General features: G+C 34.6%; 2 protein-coding genes and 1 pseudogene across 3 annotated transcripts; 1 reads left to right on the top strand and 2 right to left on the bottom strand.

Annotated features, from left to right (window-relative positions):
- Positions 1-6,791: 6,791 nt before the first annotated feature.
- LOC132066069 (protein FAR-RED IMPAIRED RESPONSE 1-like) lies at positions 6,792-7,574 on the top strand. The gene has a single exon (XM_059459459.1). The coding sequence runs from the start codon at positions 6,792-6,794 to the stop codon at positions 7,572-7,574; it is 783 nt and encodes a 260-aa protein (XP_059315442.1).
- A 1,474-nt stretch (positions 7,575-9,048) lies between these two features.
- Positions 9,049-12,038, bottom strand: LOC132066070 (uncharacterized; annotated as a pseudogene).
- Positions 9,131-14,973, bottom strand: LOC132067348 (uncharacterized). Of its 2 annotated transcripts, XM_059460552.1 has the most exons (3): positions 9,960-10,043; positions 9,478-9,780; positions 9,131-9,376 (listed from the first exon to the last, which is right to left on the bottom strand). In XM_059460552.1, the coding sequence occupies exons 1-3, from the start codon at positions 9,984-9,986 to the stop codon at positions 9,299-9,301; spliced, it is 408 nt and encodes a 135-aa protein (XP_059316535.1). In that variant the 5' UTR covers positions 9,987-10,043; the 3' UTR covers positions 9,131-9,298. The 2 variants fall into 2 exon arrangements, 1 of the variants encoding a protein (XP_059316535.1); XR_009417132.1 differs by lacking the exons at positions 9,478-9,780; positions 9,960-10,043 and adding an exon at positions 14,453-14,973.
- Positions 14,974-21,021: the final 6,048 nt, after the last annotated feature.

Below are 21,021 nucleotides of genomic sequence, written 5' to 3' on the forward strand. Positions count from 1 at the left end.
TCTGCAAAAGTCTCTAACATACACGAGATACCATAACATAAGTACTTTGACTCGGCAACACTCCGAACTGAGATGGAGCTCACCAATCTAGCTGATAGCCTGGGAACATCCTATAGCCAATGTCTTCTACTCACCTGTATACACTTGCGTGGCATGCACGCAGCGCCCCCAGGCAAAGGGACGTCAGTACGAATAATGTACCGAGTATGTAAGACAGAGCTGAAATAATATATCTCAACTCGAATGATAAAAGAGTAACAGACTCAATCTGTACCTGTGACCAACACTACGGATCATGTATATGCATATGAACTTTTAATGCATCATGAATATATATGTACATAATGCATGCCTTCGCCTTGCTCGTGGCCCCTTCGGGCATCATAGCATAATGCACTTTTGAAAACATGTATGGAGATGTGTGTATATATATATATATATATGCACCTTTACCCATCTGCTCCTTCGACACTATTTAAGATGATCAGAATTTAAAGCCAAAATTGTTTCGATTATCTCTTTCCGCTCTTTTTTTCTTTGCGCGGATAAGTATACTAGTGCACTTAAGAATTAAATACATATTCATAAAATGTATACGCCAAATCAATTCAACTTGTGGAATGATCTAAACACAATTAATTTGCAAGAAGTTTATATATAAATACATGGCATACATCTATTAACTTAATATGAACATCTACTAGTCTACTACTAGTCCACTATGAAGATGTTTTTATCAAAAGAAACGCACTACTGGAGATATTACTAGTTAATTTATATATTGTGGACTCCAAATCTAACAAAATACCATGATTACTCTAAGAACCCATGTAAAAAAAAATATCAAATTTAATTATTACCATTATCGTATTTAGCGAGTTTAGAAATCAAGATCTTGTAATTGGATGTGATAACGGCTTTTTCTATTTTTGATTAACTAAGATTGTCTAAATTTGAATACATTATCAAGATATAGTTTTAAAATCTGAACATTAAATAACTAAGTGGTCATTTTCAAATCATTTCTGTGTATAAGTTTTCCCCATTTAAAATCAACAATAGATAAAAAATTCCTATGAGATACTCCTTCCCTTCCATTATATGTTTATTACTTTCATTTTAATCTTATACAAAAAAAATATCATATTATTATATGATACTCCTTCCCTTCCATTATATGTTTATTACTTTCATTTTAAATCTTATACAAAAAAAAATGTCATATTATTATATTTAGTAAGTTTTAAATTCTAATACTTTGACCTTAATGATAGTACTTTTTTATATGAATGACCTGACATGTTTAACACTAAAAGATTCAAAAAATATTTTTGGTATATTATACACTCCTTTAATTTAAGATAATGACATTCAAAATTCTTCTTTACATTATTAAACTTCGTGCTCAGTCAAATTAAAATTTATTTTCTTGGTTTAATGGACACAAACTTTCCTTTTGTTTATCTTGGTTGCCCTATATACATTGGTAAGAAAAAACTGGCATACTTTGATAGTATGAATGCTAAAATCATTAACAGATTTAATGGATGGCAAGGGAGTATGCTTTCTTGTGGTGATAGATATTTTTGATCAATAGTGTCATTCAATCTCTTCCTATATATATTCTCTCTGCTATTAACTCTTTTGTAGGTTTAATTGACCTTACTGAGAAGCATACTAGCAATTTCTTCTGGGGCACTAAAGATGGTAAGAATAAGTACCATTGGAGTGCTTCGAATAAGCTGTGTTCTCCTAAGGAAGAAGCAGGAATTGGTATAAGAAGCATGCAAGATATTGTAGATATATACTCTTACAATGAAAAGATGGTGGCAATTCAGATCCAAGAGTTCTTTAGGGGCTGATTTCTTAACTGCAAAGTATTGCTCAAGAAACATCATGTTGGTTAGAGATGGATCTCTGGAAACTCTCAAGCTTGGAGGTTTTTACTTATGGCTAGGGACAAAGGGGTGATGGAAGATCAACAGAGGAGATTGCAGTTTCTGGTGGGATCAGTGGGTAGATAATGTCCACCATCTCATATTTTTGTTAATCAGATGGAGGTAGAACATCAAGACTCAAGGTGAAAGATTTCATTAACAATAATAGTTGGAATATCCAAAAGCTATATAATACAGTTCCAGGACGGGTTGCTGTTAATATAAGTACTATACCATTAGGAAATAGAGACCTAGATGATCATGCAGTATGGAATAACTCAGAGGATGGGCAATACACCAACAAAAGTGCTTGGAATAAAGTCCACAGAAGAATCTTAGTCTTAACAACATTTGGCACAGCTCAGTTCCTTTAAAATTTTCCTTTTTCTTTTTTTTTTTTTTTTTTTTTTTTTTTTGACTGTGCTTTGGCAAGTTACCTTTCAATGAAGTCAGGGAAACGTTTGGGAATCAAGATGATTTTGACTGCTTATGCTATACTGTCCCACAAACTAAGACAATTCAACATGTTTTTATGGAGGGTGAAACTGCTGACAGCTTGTGGAATAAGATTGGTGCACTATTGGAATCAGACATCAGAAAATACCTATCAAGAAATTCTGCAGATATGGTGGGAAACCAAACCAAAGATTAGAGTGCACAAATTGTTACTGCAGATTTCCCCCATTGCTTTATATTGAGAAATTTGGGAAGCATGGACTTCTCTTAGATATGGTGACAAAAGAAGATTTTATCAATACAATATGGTCACTCAATGCATACTGAACATCAAAGCAATGATGAACAATATATTTCCAAAGGTTCCTACTGAGGGATTTTGGTACAATATGTGTGACTATATTGAAAGGCTTAAAGCTGTGGTAAAATGCTTACTTGTTTATTGGAAAAAATCAGATGAAGGCAAGATCAAGTTGAATACTAATCTAAGTTACATTAGAGGCAACAACAAAACGGGAATTGGAGGAGTTCCATAAATGATCTGGGGGATTTCGTCATGGCTTTTTCAGTCCCTGTGGACTGCATTAGCAATAACCATTTTGGAGCTTTGGCTACAAATTATGGAAGCAGGTGGTGTGTACAGAATGGACTCAACAACATTGACATTGAGTTGAATGGTATAATCACCAAGATGAGCAATCAAAAAGGTTCAAACAATCTCAAATTGAAAAACATCATTCAAGATACTACAAATATTCTGAAAGAACCAAATGCAAAAGTTAGTCACTGTTTCCGGGAAGCCAATCAAGTGGCTGGCTTTTTGGCAAAAAAGCTCCAACTGGTGGCAATAAAAACGTATACCTTAATTATCAGGATCTCCCTAGAGAAGTTAAGGGTTTGATACAGTTGGATAAACCTCAAATACCTACTTTTAGGAGAAGGTTCGAGAAATGTAACTTCTTTGTTAGTTAATAACTTATAAATTAGATGAAGGAAGGAACTTTATGTAGTCTAATTCCTTCCTATAGATTGAATTCTCAATCTCTTTTCTGTAGACTAGAGGCAAGGTTCCATGTTCCCCTCTAGTCATCATAAGTTTATCTTATTAATCTAACATGGTACGGGTCAAGCCAAACCCCCAACACCTTAGGCAACTTAATGGTGATGGCTTAATATAATATAAAATAATAATAATAATAATAATAATAATAATAATAATAAATATTATTATTATTTTTGTTGTTATTATTATTATTATTATTATTATTAGATTTATTTAATGAATGAATAAAGTAATAATTAATTACTATATCAATAAAATTCATATAAGAAAATCTTAGTTGTATGTAGGGATGCTTATTGAGCAGATTGGGCAGATAATTACGCTTAACGGTTTGGCTTATCGGTTATCGACTTTTGAATGTGCTAATCCTCTAGCCAACCATTAAGATATCGATCGGTTTGTTCTGTATCGGGTTCAATTATCGGGCGGTTATCAGGTGGTGTATCGATTAATCGACAAGCTAAGTTATTTGCGGCTTGGAACTCTTAGCATATTATGAATAAAAAAATTATTAAACTTTTTGCTTCCCATTGAACTTAAGCATCTAGTTAAAGAATTGCTAGCAAAATCAAAAGTACTATTTATCAACCTAGGTATAGATTATACTTTAGAATACTAAAAAATTCCAGTGTTATGCATTACACAGTATGATTCTCAGTTCCTTAATATAAGTTGATGAATGTTAAACACCTATATCTTTGCTCGTGGGCACAGTCTTATGTATACGTATACTTGGCCGAAGCCACCGACTGATGCACACACTTGGCCAAGGCCACATACTTCTGCACGTATACTTGGCCGAGGCCATAGCTGGATGCATTTACTTGGTCCAAAGCCACATATTTGTGCACTTATTCTTGGCCGAGGCCCTAGATTATAAATCCAGTAAAATAGGTGATTCATACTCAAAGCAGGGAGTACCTATTACTTTACTTCTTTTGTTCATTTCAGTTATCAATTTTGAATTTTATATACATGTTTATTGATTTTGGCTGTCCTTTCCCAAGTACCCCACCTATAGTTCTTTCATTCAGTTGATTTACATACTAGTACAATTCAAATGTACTGACGTCCCTTTTGCCCGGTGCCTGCATTTCACGATGTACGTATTGATTTATAGGATGACGAATCGGCTCGCTAAGATTCTCGTATCAGCTGCTCGGTGAGCCCCAGTTCCTTCAGGGTGTTATTCTTATTACAGTCATGTTTTCAGTATTTTAGACAGATAGGTATATATGCCGGGGCCTTGTCCCGGTAAACAGTCAGTATTTTCAGAGGCTTCATAGACTAGAGTAGTAGTCAGTCAGAGTCGCATGCTTTTTATGTTACCCATGATTGGCAACTTTGTTATGTTCAAAATTTGCTCAGTATTTCCGTATTCAATATGTTTTGTTATCACATGTTGATTCAGCTAGTCAATTAGTTCGTTCGGTTACATGTACTTAGTCACTGGGTACTGTGTTACGTCCAGGCCCAAGTTCAGGGTGTGGCATACATCTTTCTGATCATGATTCACACAGCAAGAACAAATGGAAGGTAAATGCACATTGAATTTCCTCAAATTCAAATCCACTGCCACTTTGTTTTTGAAAACTTTCCAAAGTAAGAATGATACTTTGAAGGGAGATTTTTTGTGCCACATCATCTTATTGACTAGAGAGGGATTCTGAGCATTTCTGGTAATATTCCAGGTAGATTTACAACTAAATCTACCATCTGTAGTAGCAGTCCAAACTGGATTGTCATTAAGACTAGAAGAGTTAATAGTAATTCTTAGAATATGCTCAACCACATGCTCAGGAAGTTGAAAATTAAGCTTTTGAACATTCCATGAACCATCAACAATATATTCAGACATAATACCTCCAACAGAAGTGTTGGCAGCGCCAAACTGAGCTAAATCACCTAGTCCAGACCATTTATCCACCAAGAACTAGCATTGCCTTTATTAACCCTCCATAAAATAATGTGATCAATCTTCGTATATCTTAATTTTCATCATCCATCTCCAGTTATGAAATTGAGTGTAACTCCATTTCCTAGCAACAGGATGAATCCTTCTAGCATAATTAGCTTTCAAAAAGTCAGCCCATAGAGACTCTTTTACCATAGCTTGGCAGAAAAGACTTCAGAGATGTCATAAAGAGATCTTATGCCAATACCACCTTCCAGAGTAGGCAAGCATAGACTAGGCCAATTTGTCCAGTGGTATTTATGCTTACCTTTATTATTACCCCATAAAAAGTTAGTAAAAATCTACTCCATTTGTTTAAACATAGTTTTTGGAGGTTGACAAATGGCAAGAAGGTGTACAGGCATAGCAGAGAGCACACACTACAAAAAAATGGGTAATTTGCAGAGGTCGAAAGTTGCAATTCGCGGAGGTTTTAGCCTCTTTTTTGTAGTGATCAAAATTATTTTTCCTCCGGTGGATAGTCTACCATAATTTCAGGAGTTTAATTTTTGAGAATTTTGATAGCCATATCAGCAAAGTATTGAATCTAACTTCCTACCTTGGAATAAAGGACATCCCAAGACACAATAAAACCTCTTCACCTTATTAAGCGGAACTCCTTTTTTTACTAAATGACTTCTTTTGTTGCCACACAGTGGAAACATATGTATTTTTTGGAGCTATGTCTGCAGATAAGCCAAAAACATTCATCACAGATCAAGATCCCGCAATTAGTTTAGCAGTCTCTTTAGTGATGAAACAAACATGTCAGCGTCTATGTATATGGCACTTGGGACAGAACGCATTAAAACATCTTAACCATATCTTTAGAGCTCATAAAGCATTTTCGAGTGATTTTAGCAAATTGCTTTTTGATTACATGTATGAAGCTGATTTTCTAAATGCATGGGAAGAAATGCTTGAGAAGTATGACCTTAAGGATAACAGTTGGTTGAAAAACACCTTTGCTATAAGGGAAAAATGGTCCATGGCATATGGTAGAAATATGTTTTCAGCCGGTATGCAAAGTACACAATTGAGTGAAAGTTTCAACGGATCACTAAGAGGCTACTTGAAATCTGATTTAGATATTGTACAATTCTTTAAGCATTTTCAAAGAGCTGTTGATGATAAGCGTGCTAACAAAAGCAAGCCAAATTTTGACATGACCCAATGAACGTCTGTCTTAAAGGTTAAACTTCCTCTATTGATCCATGCTAGATATATATATATATATATATATACTGCTACCATATTTGATTTGTTCGAGAAGCAGTGGGAAAAATCATTACTTGTTTCAATAGAAAGCTTTCACGATGAAGGAGATTTTTATAAATACAATGTTATCACACATGGAAGTGGCAGGAAGCATGCAGTAATCATGAATCAGTCAACAAAGGTACTTTCTTGCAGTTGCAAATTGTTTGAATTTTCGGGTGTTTTGTGTCGTCATGCTCTAAAAATTCTGGACACTTTAAATGTCAAGGATAAGATTCCCGACCATTATATAATGAAAAGGTGGACAAAAGATGTTACTAACTTGGTTGAAATGGTGATTAAAGCTTTTACAGAGGGAAGTGATCCAAAAGTTGAAGTTAGTACAAGGTACAGGCATTTATGCAAAACCTTTGTGGAAATTGCAAGTGAAGCTTCAGAATCCAAAGAAGGATATGAATTGGTTGCGAAGTATGCAAATGAGGTAATTTCAAAGTTGAAGGAAATCAAAAAAAGACACGAGTCTCATGAAAATCCATCAGTTCCAAGTGAAGTTCTTCATGATGAACCAGTATTTGTTGATAGAGCAAATGTCACAATGGTGACAGGGTTAAAAAAGAAGCAATCAACTCGTCGCTCCAATAGTCGTCCAAAGAGTTTTCTGGAAAAGGCCAGGAAGAAGAATAAGATTCAATCGCCTCCATCGCAAACTGTCCAGCATGTAGATAACCTTGCAGGTCTTCAAGCACCATGTCCACCATTCTCAGATTCCACAACGACTACGGTATATCGTAAAAACTGTATTTTATTCCTTGTGCGGTATTATGTTAAAGCTTACTTTTCTCTTTACATGATAGGTGTTGGGAGAAGGAGATTTTTAGCTATGGCATTCTTCAGAATTCTCTCAAGTATCATCTCATGGAAGTCTATCTCAACTCCTAAGAGTTAGTATAATTTTTATAAGTAATACTTCTCACATGAATTATTTTATTTGCATTACTCATTAACTATATATGATTTTATTTATTACTTGCAGGATATTTCATTTCATGATTTAAACAAGTACTCTCAGGGTGGATAGCCAATATCATGAAAGTGCACAAATTGCGTTGTGGTGATAACTCTGTAACCACAAATATGAGTGGTGTGTTCATGATTTTAGTTCTTGAAGCTGCATGTGAAGGTGTTATTAGCTTTCGTTGTTTTGTTTTAGCGAATCGACTGACAGTATGTTTAAGTTTAGACCTTGGTGCTTCTTATTTTTTGAGTCGTCATTATGTTTAGAGTGAAATTGTTTTTCTAAGCAGCTACTGCCGCATTATTTGACTTGAGATGCTGCCTTTGAGACTAAGTGAATATGGATATCCAGTGATTGTCGATTACCCACTTGAAATGTGGAGGCAGTTTGTATTTTTCAGTAGCAATAAGACTATGAGCCTGTTTGGATGGGCTTAAAAAAAGTGACTTTTATGTATAAAGTGTTTTTAGAACTTTTAAGTGCTGAAAGTTATTTTTATAAATAAGCAGTTGAGTATTTGGATAAAAGTGCTTATGCTGAAAATAAGTTGTTGATGTGTTTAGTAAATAAGTGTTGTTCTGTTAAAATGACTGAAATATCCTTAAAGCTGTTAACACCATAATAAGTTGCTTTAAAAGATTTTTAAACTCTAAAGTTGATTCAAATCAAAAGTAATTTATGTTTTAAAATCACTTCCACTATAAAATGTTTATTTAAGTTAATTTTTTATAAATACATGTTACTTAAGGGGGGCATGAGCTAAAAGAGACATTTATTTTGGAATGAAGGGAGTAATATCTTCTTGATTTATTTCATTACTAGTGAAATTGCCCGCGCTTCGCATACGAAAAGACAATGATTTTACAAATTGACACTTTTGAGTTTTTTTTTTTTTTTTTTTTTTTTTAGAAAAGAAGAAAATAATTTCTCATGTAACCTGGATTAATCTTATATTTATTTGAATATTTTCTTTTCTTTTTCTCTTTGAGTTATACATTTGACTTCAATAACCATTCAATCCAAGTCTAGGAATAATAAAAAAGAAAAGTAAAATATGTTAAGAAATATTTGGAGAAATGCATTGTCCGATGTTGGACTTCATTCCAACTTTTTCTCCCTTTATAATGTTTTATCCTTTATCTCCTATGTGTTCTTATAATGTTTTATCCTTTTATCTCCTATGCGTATCTCCTATGCGTTTTCATTACTTATTCTTTCTCTTACTCCCTATTTTTTTTGCCTCACGTTTACGAAATCTTTATTTTTCGTTGTAAAGACAAAGTAATAATATAGGAATTAACACTAACACTATAACTATAAGCTTGCAACAGGCATAAGATGTACTTAATAAAAGTGCTAATACAACCGAAAGCACTCCACTATAAATATAAGAAGTGGAAAATATTCATATAATACAAGCATTAGAAATGTCACTAGCAATCATATCACGAAACCCCATCCAATAGACATCATTTTGTTCTCCTACATCTTCGACATCTACATTGTTAGCTCTTGAAGTTGTGCCAATATCATTAGAATCAACCGATGGAATATAGCTCTCATTCTCGGCTGTTTGGAATGCATCATCCACATTGCATTTCTTTCTAATATAATTGTGAATGGCCATAGTAGCAAGTACGATGTCCCTTTGTGTGTCAATGTGATAGTATGGCATGTCTCTCAAAATAGACCATCTTGCTTTCCAAACGCCAAATGTGCGCTCTACTACATTTCTACAAGAAGAATGTAAATAGTTAAATTTCTCAATGCGTCCTCTTGGCTCTCGCAATTGTCGAGTTGCACCGCGGCGAAATTCAGCTAGGTGATATCTTACATTATTTCCTTTGTACGGAGCCATGTATCCTTTCATGTGTGAATATCCTGCATCAACTAGATAATATTTGTTTCCGCGTGGATGTGGAAAGTTGAGCTCTTCTCTACGAAGGGCCTCAGCAAATATACGACTATCGTGAGCTGCTCCTTCCCACCCAGCCCATGCAAATGTAAAACACATATTAAAATCAACAACGGCGAGAATATTTTGAGTCGGATAACCTTTACGTCCAATATATGGTATCTCTTGACCTTGCGGTAATCTAGCTTTAACATGTGTGCCATCAATTGCTCCAATACAGTCCTACAAGAAGTGGATGTAAAATAAGAAACTTGGGATCCATTTTTTTCTCGTTGAATTCTAAGGGGCAAGAAACTATCATAAAGCTTTTGTTATATAAGGGTAGTAAAGATACAATGCGAAATAATAAATTATCATAAACGGGTTACTTACTTTAAAGAAAGGGAGATATCTTTGTTTACATGGCTTGTGAGCATCGCAACCATCATTATAATTTGGATGTGGTTGAATGATATCTCTTGCAAGCTTACAAACGGCCTTTAAAACACTATGAAAGTGTCTATGAACTGTCTCTCCGAATGTTGAAAGATATCTTGTATCATTCGATTTCCAACTCCATGTGCACAAGTCATCAAGAATATGCCTAACATTTCATGTATAGACATTCCACGAGTGGGTTTAAGCCCATATTTATCGCTTAGGTCATTGGATAGATCAATGAACACCGCCTTCTTCGATCGGAAATTTTCATAACAACGAGTCTCATTTCCTCGTAATATCTCTTGAATAAACTCATTTCCGAGCGCATTGATGTACGACAAGGTTCTTTGCATAGGTATTTTTCACAATACATCAAAATGTATTTACCTGTTATATGACATAAAGCCATCCACTCCTTCGCATCTTGCTCTCTCCGAATCTCTTCTAGTTCTTGATCTTCGTCATCTAACAAATCACTTAAATGAGGAGATACCACATTGCTAATATCCCAACTCTCCATTTAACTGAAATGGAAATGACTCAAGTTAGTAAAGAATGAAATTTTTTCCAACAACCCAATTTCAAGATTTTTAGAAACTCCATCGTTTCAATGCACTCATATCCATCGTTTCGCAAGCCCCGCGGAAGAAGAGGCGGCCGCCGCGCGCGGGAAGAAGCAACATTGCCGCATCTAATAGCGACGCCGCGGCATGATCATCTCAAATTACTATTCCATCAAAGAAAAACAACCACAACAATACATAAAGTTCCCACATTCATTAAAGCCAACACAACAACAATAACCATAAGGTCTAAGGATACAACCACAACGTCAACACAACATTAACAATACATAAAGTTTACACGTAAAACCATAAGATTTAGGGATACAACCGCAATGTCTAAACAAGAAGCAATAAGTAAAGTTTACACGCACAACCATAATGTTCGAACATTAAACAATAAAAACATTTAACCATAGCAACGCAATCAGCCCATTTTCTGAAGGTGTAACTGATAGTTATACTCCAACCAAGATTTCCGAGCTTATCGATGACGGGATCATCTACCGAAGGGGATGAAGCAGTGCTTTTACTAGACATAAACTCCACTAGAGAGTGTATATCCTCTCTCATTGATGCCGCACCATTTTGCCTTTTTTTTTTTTTTTTTTTTACTTGATTGCTAGTTCCGATCATCAATTGAATCTCGTCTTTTAAGTGACGGCTTAGGAAACATAATAGAATCCACATTCGTATATCATCACTTTCATCATTCCCTTCATCACTAGGATTGATAAAGTGTTCTTTGTCATAGCCACCAATATTATTTGTTCCTTCTTCATCAAGATCTACTCGAATGCCAGACATTTGTTCTTGATTCGCTGCACGTGCTCTTTCTCCAGTAGCAACAATATCAGAAAACAACACATCATAGCAATACCATATTAGTGAAAGATCTATTTTCCTGAACTTATTCTATCGATCATCCTCCTGTAACAAAAAAAAACCAAAACTACTTTAAACTAACCAAGAAATTTAGCAATGAAAGAAAAAAAGAAAGACATATAGAAAAATGTGAGAGATGTACCTTAATTTTTCGCTCCCACCAATCATCATCTGCCATAATTGTATTTTTCGTGGCATCCCATCCTAAACCTGTCTCCCCTCTCATCAACTTCTTAAAAAGAATCCAATCTTTTTTCATGTTATCCCAATGATTTTTCATTTGTTTTTTATCATAGTTTCTTCCTGTGGCTCTGTTGAATGCTTCAACAACATTATTCCATCCATCTCTATTTAAATGAGTGTGTGGTCTACGTCCTTGTCTAATCTCATTTTCACACAAATCTATAAATTTAATGTTGGCATCATCATCCCACTTAGCATTACTTCGTGCTTTACTAGTTTCCGGCATGATTGAATGTAAACAATCTGAAGAAAGGAGAAATAAACGTTCATGAACTCTGCCACATCATAATGTTGGCAGCCCAATAACTAAACACACAGCCACAATTCCCTAGTCACAGCTTTTTGTACACATACCAAAATAGAGAGATAATAAAGCCGCAAAGAGCAAGAGCAATGAAAGAAAAAAAAGAAAGAGTTTGCAAGGCTTAGAATCATATCCGAGCTCCAAATGTGATGTTATGAGATATTTGGCAACCTAAACTGCATTCACGTTTATCTTTTGCTCACACGTGATATTTGGCATTTGCAACTCAACATACATTTCCTAAAATAACATTTCTAAGAGTGACGGCGTCCGAGCCAATATTAACCAGGTACCTCTTAAATTAACATTTATACTCTATGATTTAGTTATCTATAGGGATATGTTGAACATGATAAATATTACAAATAATTTAGTTGTCAAACCAAACATGGAATAACAGATGAAAGTCATTTTACTAATATATATATCGGATACGCATCAATATGAATGAATAGAAAAAAATGACAAAAACAACGGAACCCTAAATCTCTCTTCAGAATAGGTTTCTCAACCTTGCACCAAAAAGTAGTAATAATAACAATACACATGAAGACATCAAACTTACACATAAGACCAAAAATGGAGAAGTTATAGAAATTTCCGAAGATGATAATTTGCTATAGCATATGGAATCATGTATTGATCCTCCTAAGTTGCTGAACAAAGAAAATCATCAAATTCATGCATGACCCTATGCCTTTGCGGCATTCGAAATTCTGTAGCCAATATCACGTAGACTTGTTTTGAAAATAAAGCCAGCTGAATTACATTGTAAACTGCCTAAGCTGAGTTGGAACGCATAAAACGTAACTTGTGTCAACTTCTGAAAAGTCCAATCCTACATTCCTGTCTATCTCTAAGAACTACCACATCGCAAGCGAGATAAGTACATCTCTGTTGAAGGATGGTTCATGGTAAACACAACAGAGAGTTCCTACCATAATAATTTTAACATATTTTAGCACATAACTTTAAATTTGAATTTACGATTACATTTATGTTTTAGTTTCCATCTAGCTGACACAACTCACTTATTGGTAATTTACCTTAAATTCAGTCCCACTCTATTTGCATCAAGAGGTGTTGTTTCCTTTGAAGTACTCTAATTAGAGAACCATGTTCTACAACATCTAGTAAATACAGCAATAGCTCGTCTATTATCCATCTTTAGAGAAGAAAACTCAATTTTGACAGGATTTATGCTGGATGATCTGCTACTTGCTAAACCAATGCAATGCAAAAAGTGAACTTTCTGCGACTAATATGAAAAGAATTCAAATTTACGGTAGTCATGTGAGATATGGCAGCAATGTACTGCTATTAATTATTAAATTAAGAGGGAATGCTACACTGGTACTAGGTCCACGGTGTTAGGTAGTTGAAATTCAACTTTGTTTAAACATGATGTGCTATAAGTCTTTCTTTCTATTTTGATAAAGTAGAGTTTCATACCGTGCATTGTTCTTCATCCTTTACAACCGTGATAAGCTCATTTTTATCGGACATAATCACTCCTCCATTTCCTTCTAATTTTCTTCCCTTCCTCTTCATTCAAATAGACTAACCCTAAAGAGGAGGGATCAAAGAGGGAAAACATAAAGGAGGATTTTAAGAATTTAATCTACTCAACTATGAGAATCAAACTGATTAATATTTAATTATATTCTGGAAGACACTGAATCACATAGGCAATCTAATGCATCAAAATCAGAGACCATAGGTTAAATTAAAGGGCAAAAGCTTGAAAAATAAACTAAGGTTTTGCTCTACTCACTTATTTCCTTTGATTTTGAACCATGCCTCAAATGACAATATGTGTAACCCAAATCATCTTTACAGGAACATCCTAATTCAATGGCAACACTAGATTCAGGAGTATCAGAACTCAACAAACTCAAATGACAAATCCTACAATCTCTTTCAATTTCTCAACATGCAACTTTGTTTCACCATTACCATTTTCTAAGTCTAACGATCTATCGACTCGGCCCACATGAAACTCTTTAGACTCCACCATAGCTTCACCAATCTCGTACTCGTAGCACAAGCAAAACTATAATACAATATTGAATCACCTTCGACAACAATTTCAATCCGTAATATCCACGATAATAAAACAATTATTTCAAAAGCGCATTAACGAAGGTCGATTTCAAACAAAATTGTTCAAGCAATGCTACACACGAAGCAAATAAAAAATGAAAGGTCTCACTGATTACACTGAAAAATTGGAATCTAAAATCGCACAAGACCTTTATCGACAATATCTAAGCAACGAAGAAGCAATTTCTTCGAAACCAATGAACCTAGATACGAAATGAAAACACAAAATCAAAGATTTACAACGAGCTTATCATCACCGATTCTACCGAGAGTTTCAACAGAAAAAAACACAAGTATGCAGAAAAAATCCACATGCAAGATGAAATAAAGCTAAATTACAATTAGAGCAAAATCAAAGAATAAGGAAGAAGAATACCTTAGATCAGTAGAAACTTGAAGAACTCAAGCGATTTTCAACATTGATTTTAGATTTACAACCTTACAATTTTTAAGAACTCAGCGATTTGGGGAAATTTTAGAGAGAGAAAGAGAGTGAGTGTGGGAGTGAAGAAAGTTCTGTGTTTGGAGGCTTTGTTGTTGTAGAAGATGATGAACAGAGATCGTGGAGGCTGCGTTGTTGTAGAAGATGATGAACAGAATCGTGGAGGCTGCGTAAGAAATGAGAACAGATCGTGAATTTTAGGGCTTTAGCTAAAAGGGTATTTTGGGAATTAAAATAAAATATAAAGGATATAAAAGTAATTTTCATGGTCAACGAAAATGGCTTTAAGCCCTCCAAAAAAAAAAAGTTAGGATTCCCAACTTTTCATTTTTGGGTGACTTTAAGCACTTTATGGCTTAAATTTAGCATTTTAAGTTGGTAGCCAAACACTACAATAAGCTAAAAAGGGCTTATAAGTTGGTTTGACCAACTTATAAGCCCATCCAAACGGGCTCTATATATGCTGGTACTTATTTGCAAAACAAAAAAGATGACCGGGTATAATGGCTTCTGATAAAAAAAATTGTTGTACCTTAATTGTAATTTGTTTAATAAAAATACAGGTGAATAAGATAATCATAGTTTTCTTATGATTAAGGCTCGTGGTTATAAAAATATTGAAGTGCCACCAGGTAATTTTAAAGAGAAAGGTCCATAGACAAAAATGCAACTAAAAGATTAACTCAAGAAGAAATTGAAAGATAGAGTGTAATCAATTCAAAAATATTGAAAGAGGGATTTTCACCCTCTTTTAGAAATCAATTACCAATTGAATATGTATTCTGTGAATTCGTAAGTACACCCTCCGTCCCAAAATAAGTACCACCTTAGAAAAAATCACGTCCACTAATAAGAAATCAATACGTACAATGTGGAGTTTACTAAACTACCATATTTATTAGATTTTTTTTTATTATTATTTTTAGAATTGAGCAATATTAAAGAGATTTACTTTTTTATTGCTAAGGGCATAGTAATTGGAAACACTTGTCAATTGTCTTGAATTCAGACACTTATTTTGGGACAAATTTATTTTGCTAATTATATGACATTTATTTTGAGACGGAGGGAGTAGTGATTTATTAGTATTGTCCGTACCCAAGGGGACTGAATCCAAGACTTCTGATTAATCAAGGATGAAAGAGTACTTGCCGCTTCACCACAACCCTTGTTGGTTAGTACTAGAATTATTACAGACACTACTGTCATTGAGAAAATACAAAAGCTACACATTAACCACCTAGGCCAGCTTCTTTTAAGTCACAATTTCTAAGCTACTTATTTTGAGGGTCTGTTTTATTGACCTTAAATGATTATAAGATCCAGAACTTAAAATTGGCTGATCAATCTTTTCTACTGTTTTTTTTTTTTTTTTTAAATTTGTCTAGACGAATGGCAGCAACAAGATCACTGTTTAATTCTGTATAGAGACTTGTAACAAAGGCCAATTAATTGAGAGAGACATCGTCATATTAGATGTTGGATTTGAAAAGGACATTAATACATGAACACAAATTAAAATCCAAAAATACATTATTGCTTTGAATGCTAGAAAACGGTAAGGACTTGGCCAAGAAAGCAGTTAGTAATGAAAATAAACTGATAAATTTTGGGACTAAACAAACGATGGTCAAAAAACAGACAACAGAAAATAACATGACAGCCATATAGCTACGACAGTAGACAACACGTGCAATATTTTGAGGTCAACGTAACATAAAGTAAGATCAACAAAATCAAAGTACATACTATAAACTTGAATTGTTGTTTTATATACAAAAGGGCTGCACTTAGATTATCTTGTTCACAAGTTGCCTAACCTCAACTAATACTATAACCTTTCGAGAGGATTAAGCCCAACGTAGTTCCTTTACATAACTAATCAATTGTTTTGTCTTTCATTCTAGATTGTTCTTTCTAGTGTCACTACTTCACTACATATACACTAAATCTGTAGAATTAGGATCAAACGGCGTAGTTATATTTGAGAAGATTTCATCGAACCGTTTCTTCAACTTGAATATATTCATCGTCTTCAATTTGAATATATTCACGTTATAACTTGATTCCGCCACAATGAACTGGAAAGATCAGGCAAACAGTACTAGGCCAACGAGATTGATATAATTGGCCATCATATTCAGGCGTGCAATAACTAATAATTAGCACTCCAATTCCTGAGACATTATATTCAGATAGAGCCGATTATTATCAAGAATTCTCTTTTGGTGTTCATATCATCATCGAATTCCACCGTCCTCTTAATGCTCTCAATAGCAATCTACGAATCTTCTCTTTCTCTTTGGCGCTGCTTCATTAACTTTCCCTTCTCCAATTCCCGAAACTATTTTTCCCAGTCATCTTGTTTCTTCTTCATCTGTTGTTCATCGAAATCTTTGCCAAGAACTTCTTGTTCCGCTTTGATAATTACATTAGAAAAACGTTTCTTCAACATCGCAACTCGAAGCAGTTTGTTATCTTTTTTCCAACACCGTAACATCAAAATCATAGGAACTATCCGAAACTTGAGAGAAGTTCCTCTTCCTACTGCAATAAACCATCTTCTTGGTGGTCCGGGTGACGGCAACGTTTGATTGAGAACAAAGTATCATATTAACTAGAAGTAATTAAATCCTAAGAGATTAGTAGTAAGAATGTAAGTGAAGTCAATATAGAAAATTACACTAAGTAATATATAGGCAAGATTAAGCTTTCCTGTTCCTATCGGAAAAAGAGTTCTAAAACGTGTCTTTTCTAAATTCCGTTCCCATATTAAAAAGGAGCTCAAAAACGTGTGTATCCTAATTTACTGCCGTAAGTTAATTGTACCGTTGGCTTCTTGATGGAGGTAGTAGCATTGTAGTAATATGTGCTATACCATTTGACCCCATTTTAACGGATATTTCTTGTTAAGTTATTTCTTCTAGTTCAAGTAATTTCACAACTGATCTTTATTTTACTTTACATTGTTGTTTGTGATATGATTGTCATTCAAATATGTTACTCTCTATTCGTGTCTTTTTTAAGTATTTTGCTGGAGTTAGGGGTGTACATGGACTGGATTGGTTCGGATTTTTTAAATACCAAACCAAACTAATTGTGTCGGATTTTTAAATTTATACACCAAAGCAAATCAATAATTCAGATTTTTCAACCTCGGGTTTTCTCGAGTTATTCGGTTTTCTCGGGTTTCTCGGGTTTCTCGGGTTTTTTTGGGAATCGTCTTCATACAAAACATATACACTTTTACATCAATTATTTTTTTAGTCCTAGTAAGATACAAGTATATAATTAAGGTGTTTCTGAAGAAAATAACACAAAATGTGATCTTAGTGACAATATTATATTAAAATATTCAACAAAAGAGATAATAAAACCGATTAAAATAAATATTGCTAATTAATAAGCCATATAGAAAATAACCATAATCTAGAAATACTAATTCATACTAAAATAAGTACGGTTGGCTAATAAGTATTAATTACAGGACAAAGAAAAAAAAATTATATATAAAATATACGTATTTTCACTCTCTAAATCAATTATGCAAAGTTAAAGAATAGAGATCCAACATTATTGTCATTCTTAATGGTAGAATTGAATTTCTTTTGTTAGCATTAGTATTGAGTTGGTTTTTGTTTGGTCTTTATTTGAGTTACTAAGATCCATGGGATAAAACATGTATTGACAATCAAAATTCTAATTTCAAGCTTGAAATAATATGATAATAGACAAAAAATTATGAAAAAATTTAAGAAATATTTATAAATTACATTACAAATAAATATTTTTATGTATAAAATATTTTAAAAATTGGATACATGTAATGTTGGGTTGGGTTGGACTTTTTTTAGCTAAGATCAAACCAAACCAATTATGGTCCAGTTTTTTTTTTTTCAACACCAAACCAAGTCAAACCAAACCACTAACCTGGTTTTTTTCTCAGTTTGACTCGGTTTATCGGTTTGTCAGTTTACTTTGTACACTCCTAGCTAGAGTAATGCAGGGGAAGTGCGTGGAGACCCAATTTTGACGTCATTATTAAAGTTGTGCCTATTTTTAAAAGTTTTTTGCACATGTATCCACTTTAGACATTATTTGAAGTTAGTCTTAACAAAGTCTGAAGTTTCATATGGCTGAAATTCATGTACATATATATGTCTGAAGTTTAGTCATTTTTACCTCACTGCTTCAATTTAATATAGTTAGATACTGAAATTCAGTCATTTTTGCCTTACTTCAGGTACATATAGTTGACGTTTAGCCATTTTACCTGAATTTCAATCATTTTTATCTTGTTTCAGGCGCATACAGCTAAAGTGTCACGCCCCGAACCATGGCCTGGGCGTAACATGGCACTCGGTGCCTGACTGCATGTGACCAAGCGAACCACATGGCTTGCTGAATCATCATAAGGCATACATGAGCGGAAATATAATATGAAACATGATGGGCTTTAAGAAAACATATGAAGTCATAGTAATTATAAAATACTTGTTTAAAAACAAAAAGCGCGGATAATACCATAATCGAGCCAAAATGGCTAACCGACTCGAAAAGTCTAACATGACCCAACCGACTTGTCTAGTCTATGAAACCTCTAGTACGAGTCTGAACATAAAACGTACTTGCTGGGACAAGGCCCCCAGCATACCTTTAATGCATCAATGACATAAGGTAAACAACTGACTAAACCCCAAAGAGAATAGGGCTCACCCAAAAGCTGATACGAGAGTTGTCCTACTGAGCAGGTGCGTCGTCCTGTAAGTCAGTACCTGCATCGTGAAATGCAGGCCCCCAAGGCAAATAAACGGGGACGCGCATTTGAATGTACTAGTATGTAAACACATGAGAGAAATAGCAGGCACATGATACATAAACATGAAATTGAAACTGAAACTGAATACTGAAACTGAACATAAACATGAGTACTGTAAGCATGAAATAATCTGTAATACCGACATGAACCACCACGGGGAGAAACGTGGAGTCTGATCTCGGCCCGATCAGCTAAGCCATCTCGTACCTTGCCGGGGCACGAGACATGAACATGACATGAATGGATCCAAAATCCCTCAATGGGGAAAACATGAAGGAATCGTCCTAACTGGGCGGAGCGATCCTTATCCTACGTTGGCATACGTAGTTTCACGCTATCTGAGCCTTTTCGGTATTAATACAACTCCCGAACATGAAAATAACTGAAGACATGATTTCTGAGTCTTGACATGAACATGGGTACATGAAGACATGGCAATAAATGCATATATATGAGCTTTTCACTAAATAAGCAAAATATCTCATACCTTGTGTTATAGAACCCATGGGGTGCAAGTTATGGGTTTTCATAGATTACGGACTGGGTCTCAATCACCAAAACAGTAAATTAAGACTAATTAAACGGAATTGTAACTGACCATATAATATACATCATGGTTCAAGTGTCTAGCGTTTATCATGAATATACCTAGAATCCTAAAACTGGTGTGTAATCATGGAATACTGAAACATGGGGAAGAACAAGGATATTCCCACACGTGGATAGTGCCTACATACCTTGACTTCCTGCTTTTGAGCGTATCATAATGTCCTTCAATCCCTTCGACTTTAATCTATAGCAATACAGGTCATAGGGATTCTATATTAGCAACAAAATCCATGCTTTGATCATCTAAGCATTTTATCAAACACTTGGTGGGCATGAAGCTCCACAACCTTCATTAATGGTGTTTTCTTCACCCAACCCCCACTCTATTACTTCTACTGATTCTACAATCTCAATTTGATGTAATTAACATCATTCCTCATCACCCACATGAATACAACAATCCCAAGTTAACAATCCAAAAACTCTAGCATAGTTCATATAATCCTCTTTATCAAACCCATTTACTATTCTCCCAAGAACTCATCAATTCACAACTATAAATGATTAGAGAGTAGAAACATTACCTTTTTGAAGTCCAATCCTCTTGAATTCGGGTTCTAGGGTTTCCACATCCAACAATAATGTTCCAATCATAACTCTATGGATTAGAAGGGTTTACTCAAGTTAGAAAGGGATTAGGGACTTGAATTCAACCTAGAATCATGATAAAACTTACCTTGGAAGGTTCTTGAGGTTTGGGACTTGTTCTCTATGAATTTAGGGTGATTTTTCGTGAATGTTGTGTTGGGGAAATAAACCCCAAATCTTAAATATAACTTAAAACGCGTAAACCCGACTTTTGACCCGAAACCCGACCTTTTATGTGTTGGGTCCGCGACGCACGTGCATCGCGCGACGCCCTACAGGTCAATATTCAGAGAGGGTGTTTTTGTGCGATCGGCCCGCAATGCGGGGCCATCGCACGCGCCCTCACAAGTGACATGTGTCGGTTCTGCACAGTGTTCAGTAAAATAGGCATAACTTCTTGTACGTAGCTCTGTTCAAGACCCATAATATACCGTTGGAAAGCTATTTCAAAGGGCTACAACTTTCATCAGGATATTTTGCCAAATTC

Source organism: Lycium ferocissimum, chromosome 8 (genome assembly GCF_029784015.1).
Source record: "Lycium ferocissimum isolate CSIRO_LF1 chromosome 8, AGI_CSIRO_Lferr_CH_V1, whole genome shotgun sequence".
NCBI lineage: Eukaryota > Viridiplantae > Streptophyta > Magnoliopsida > Solanales > Solanaceae > Lycium > Lycium ferocissimum.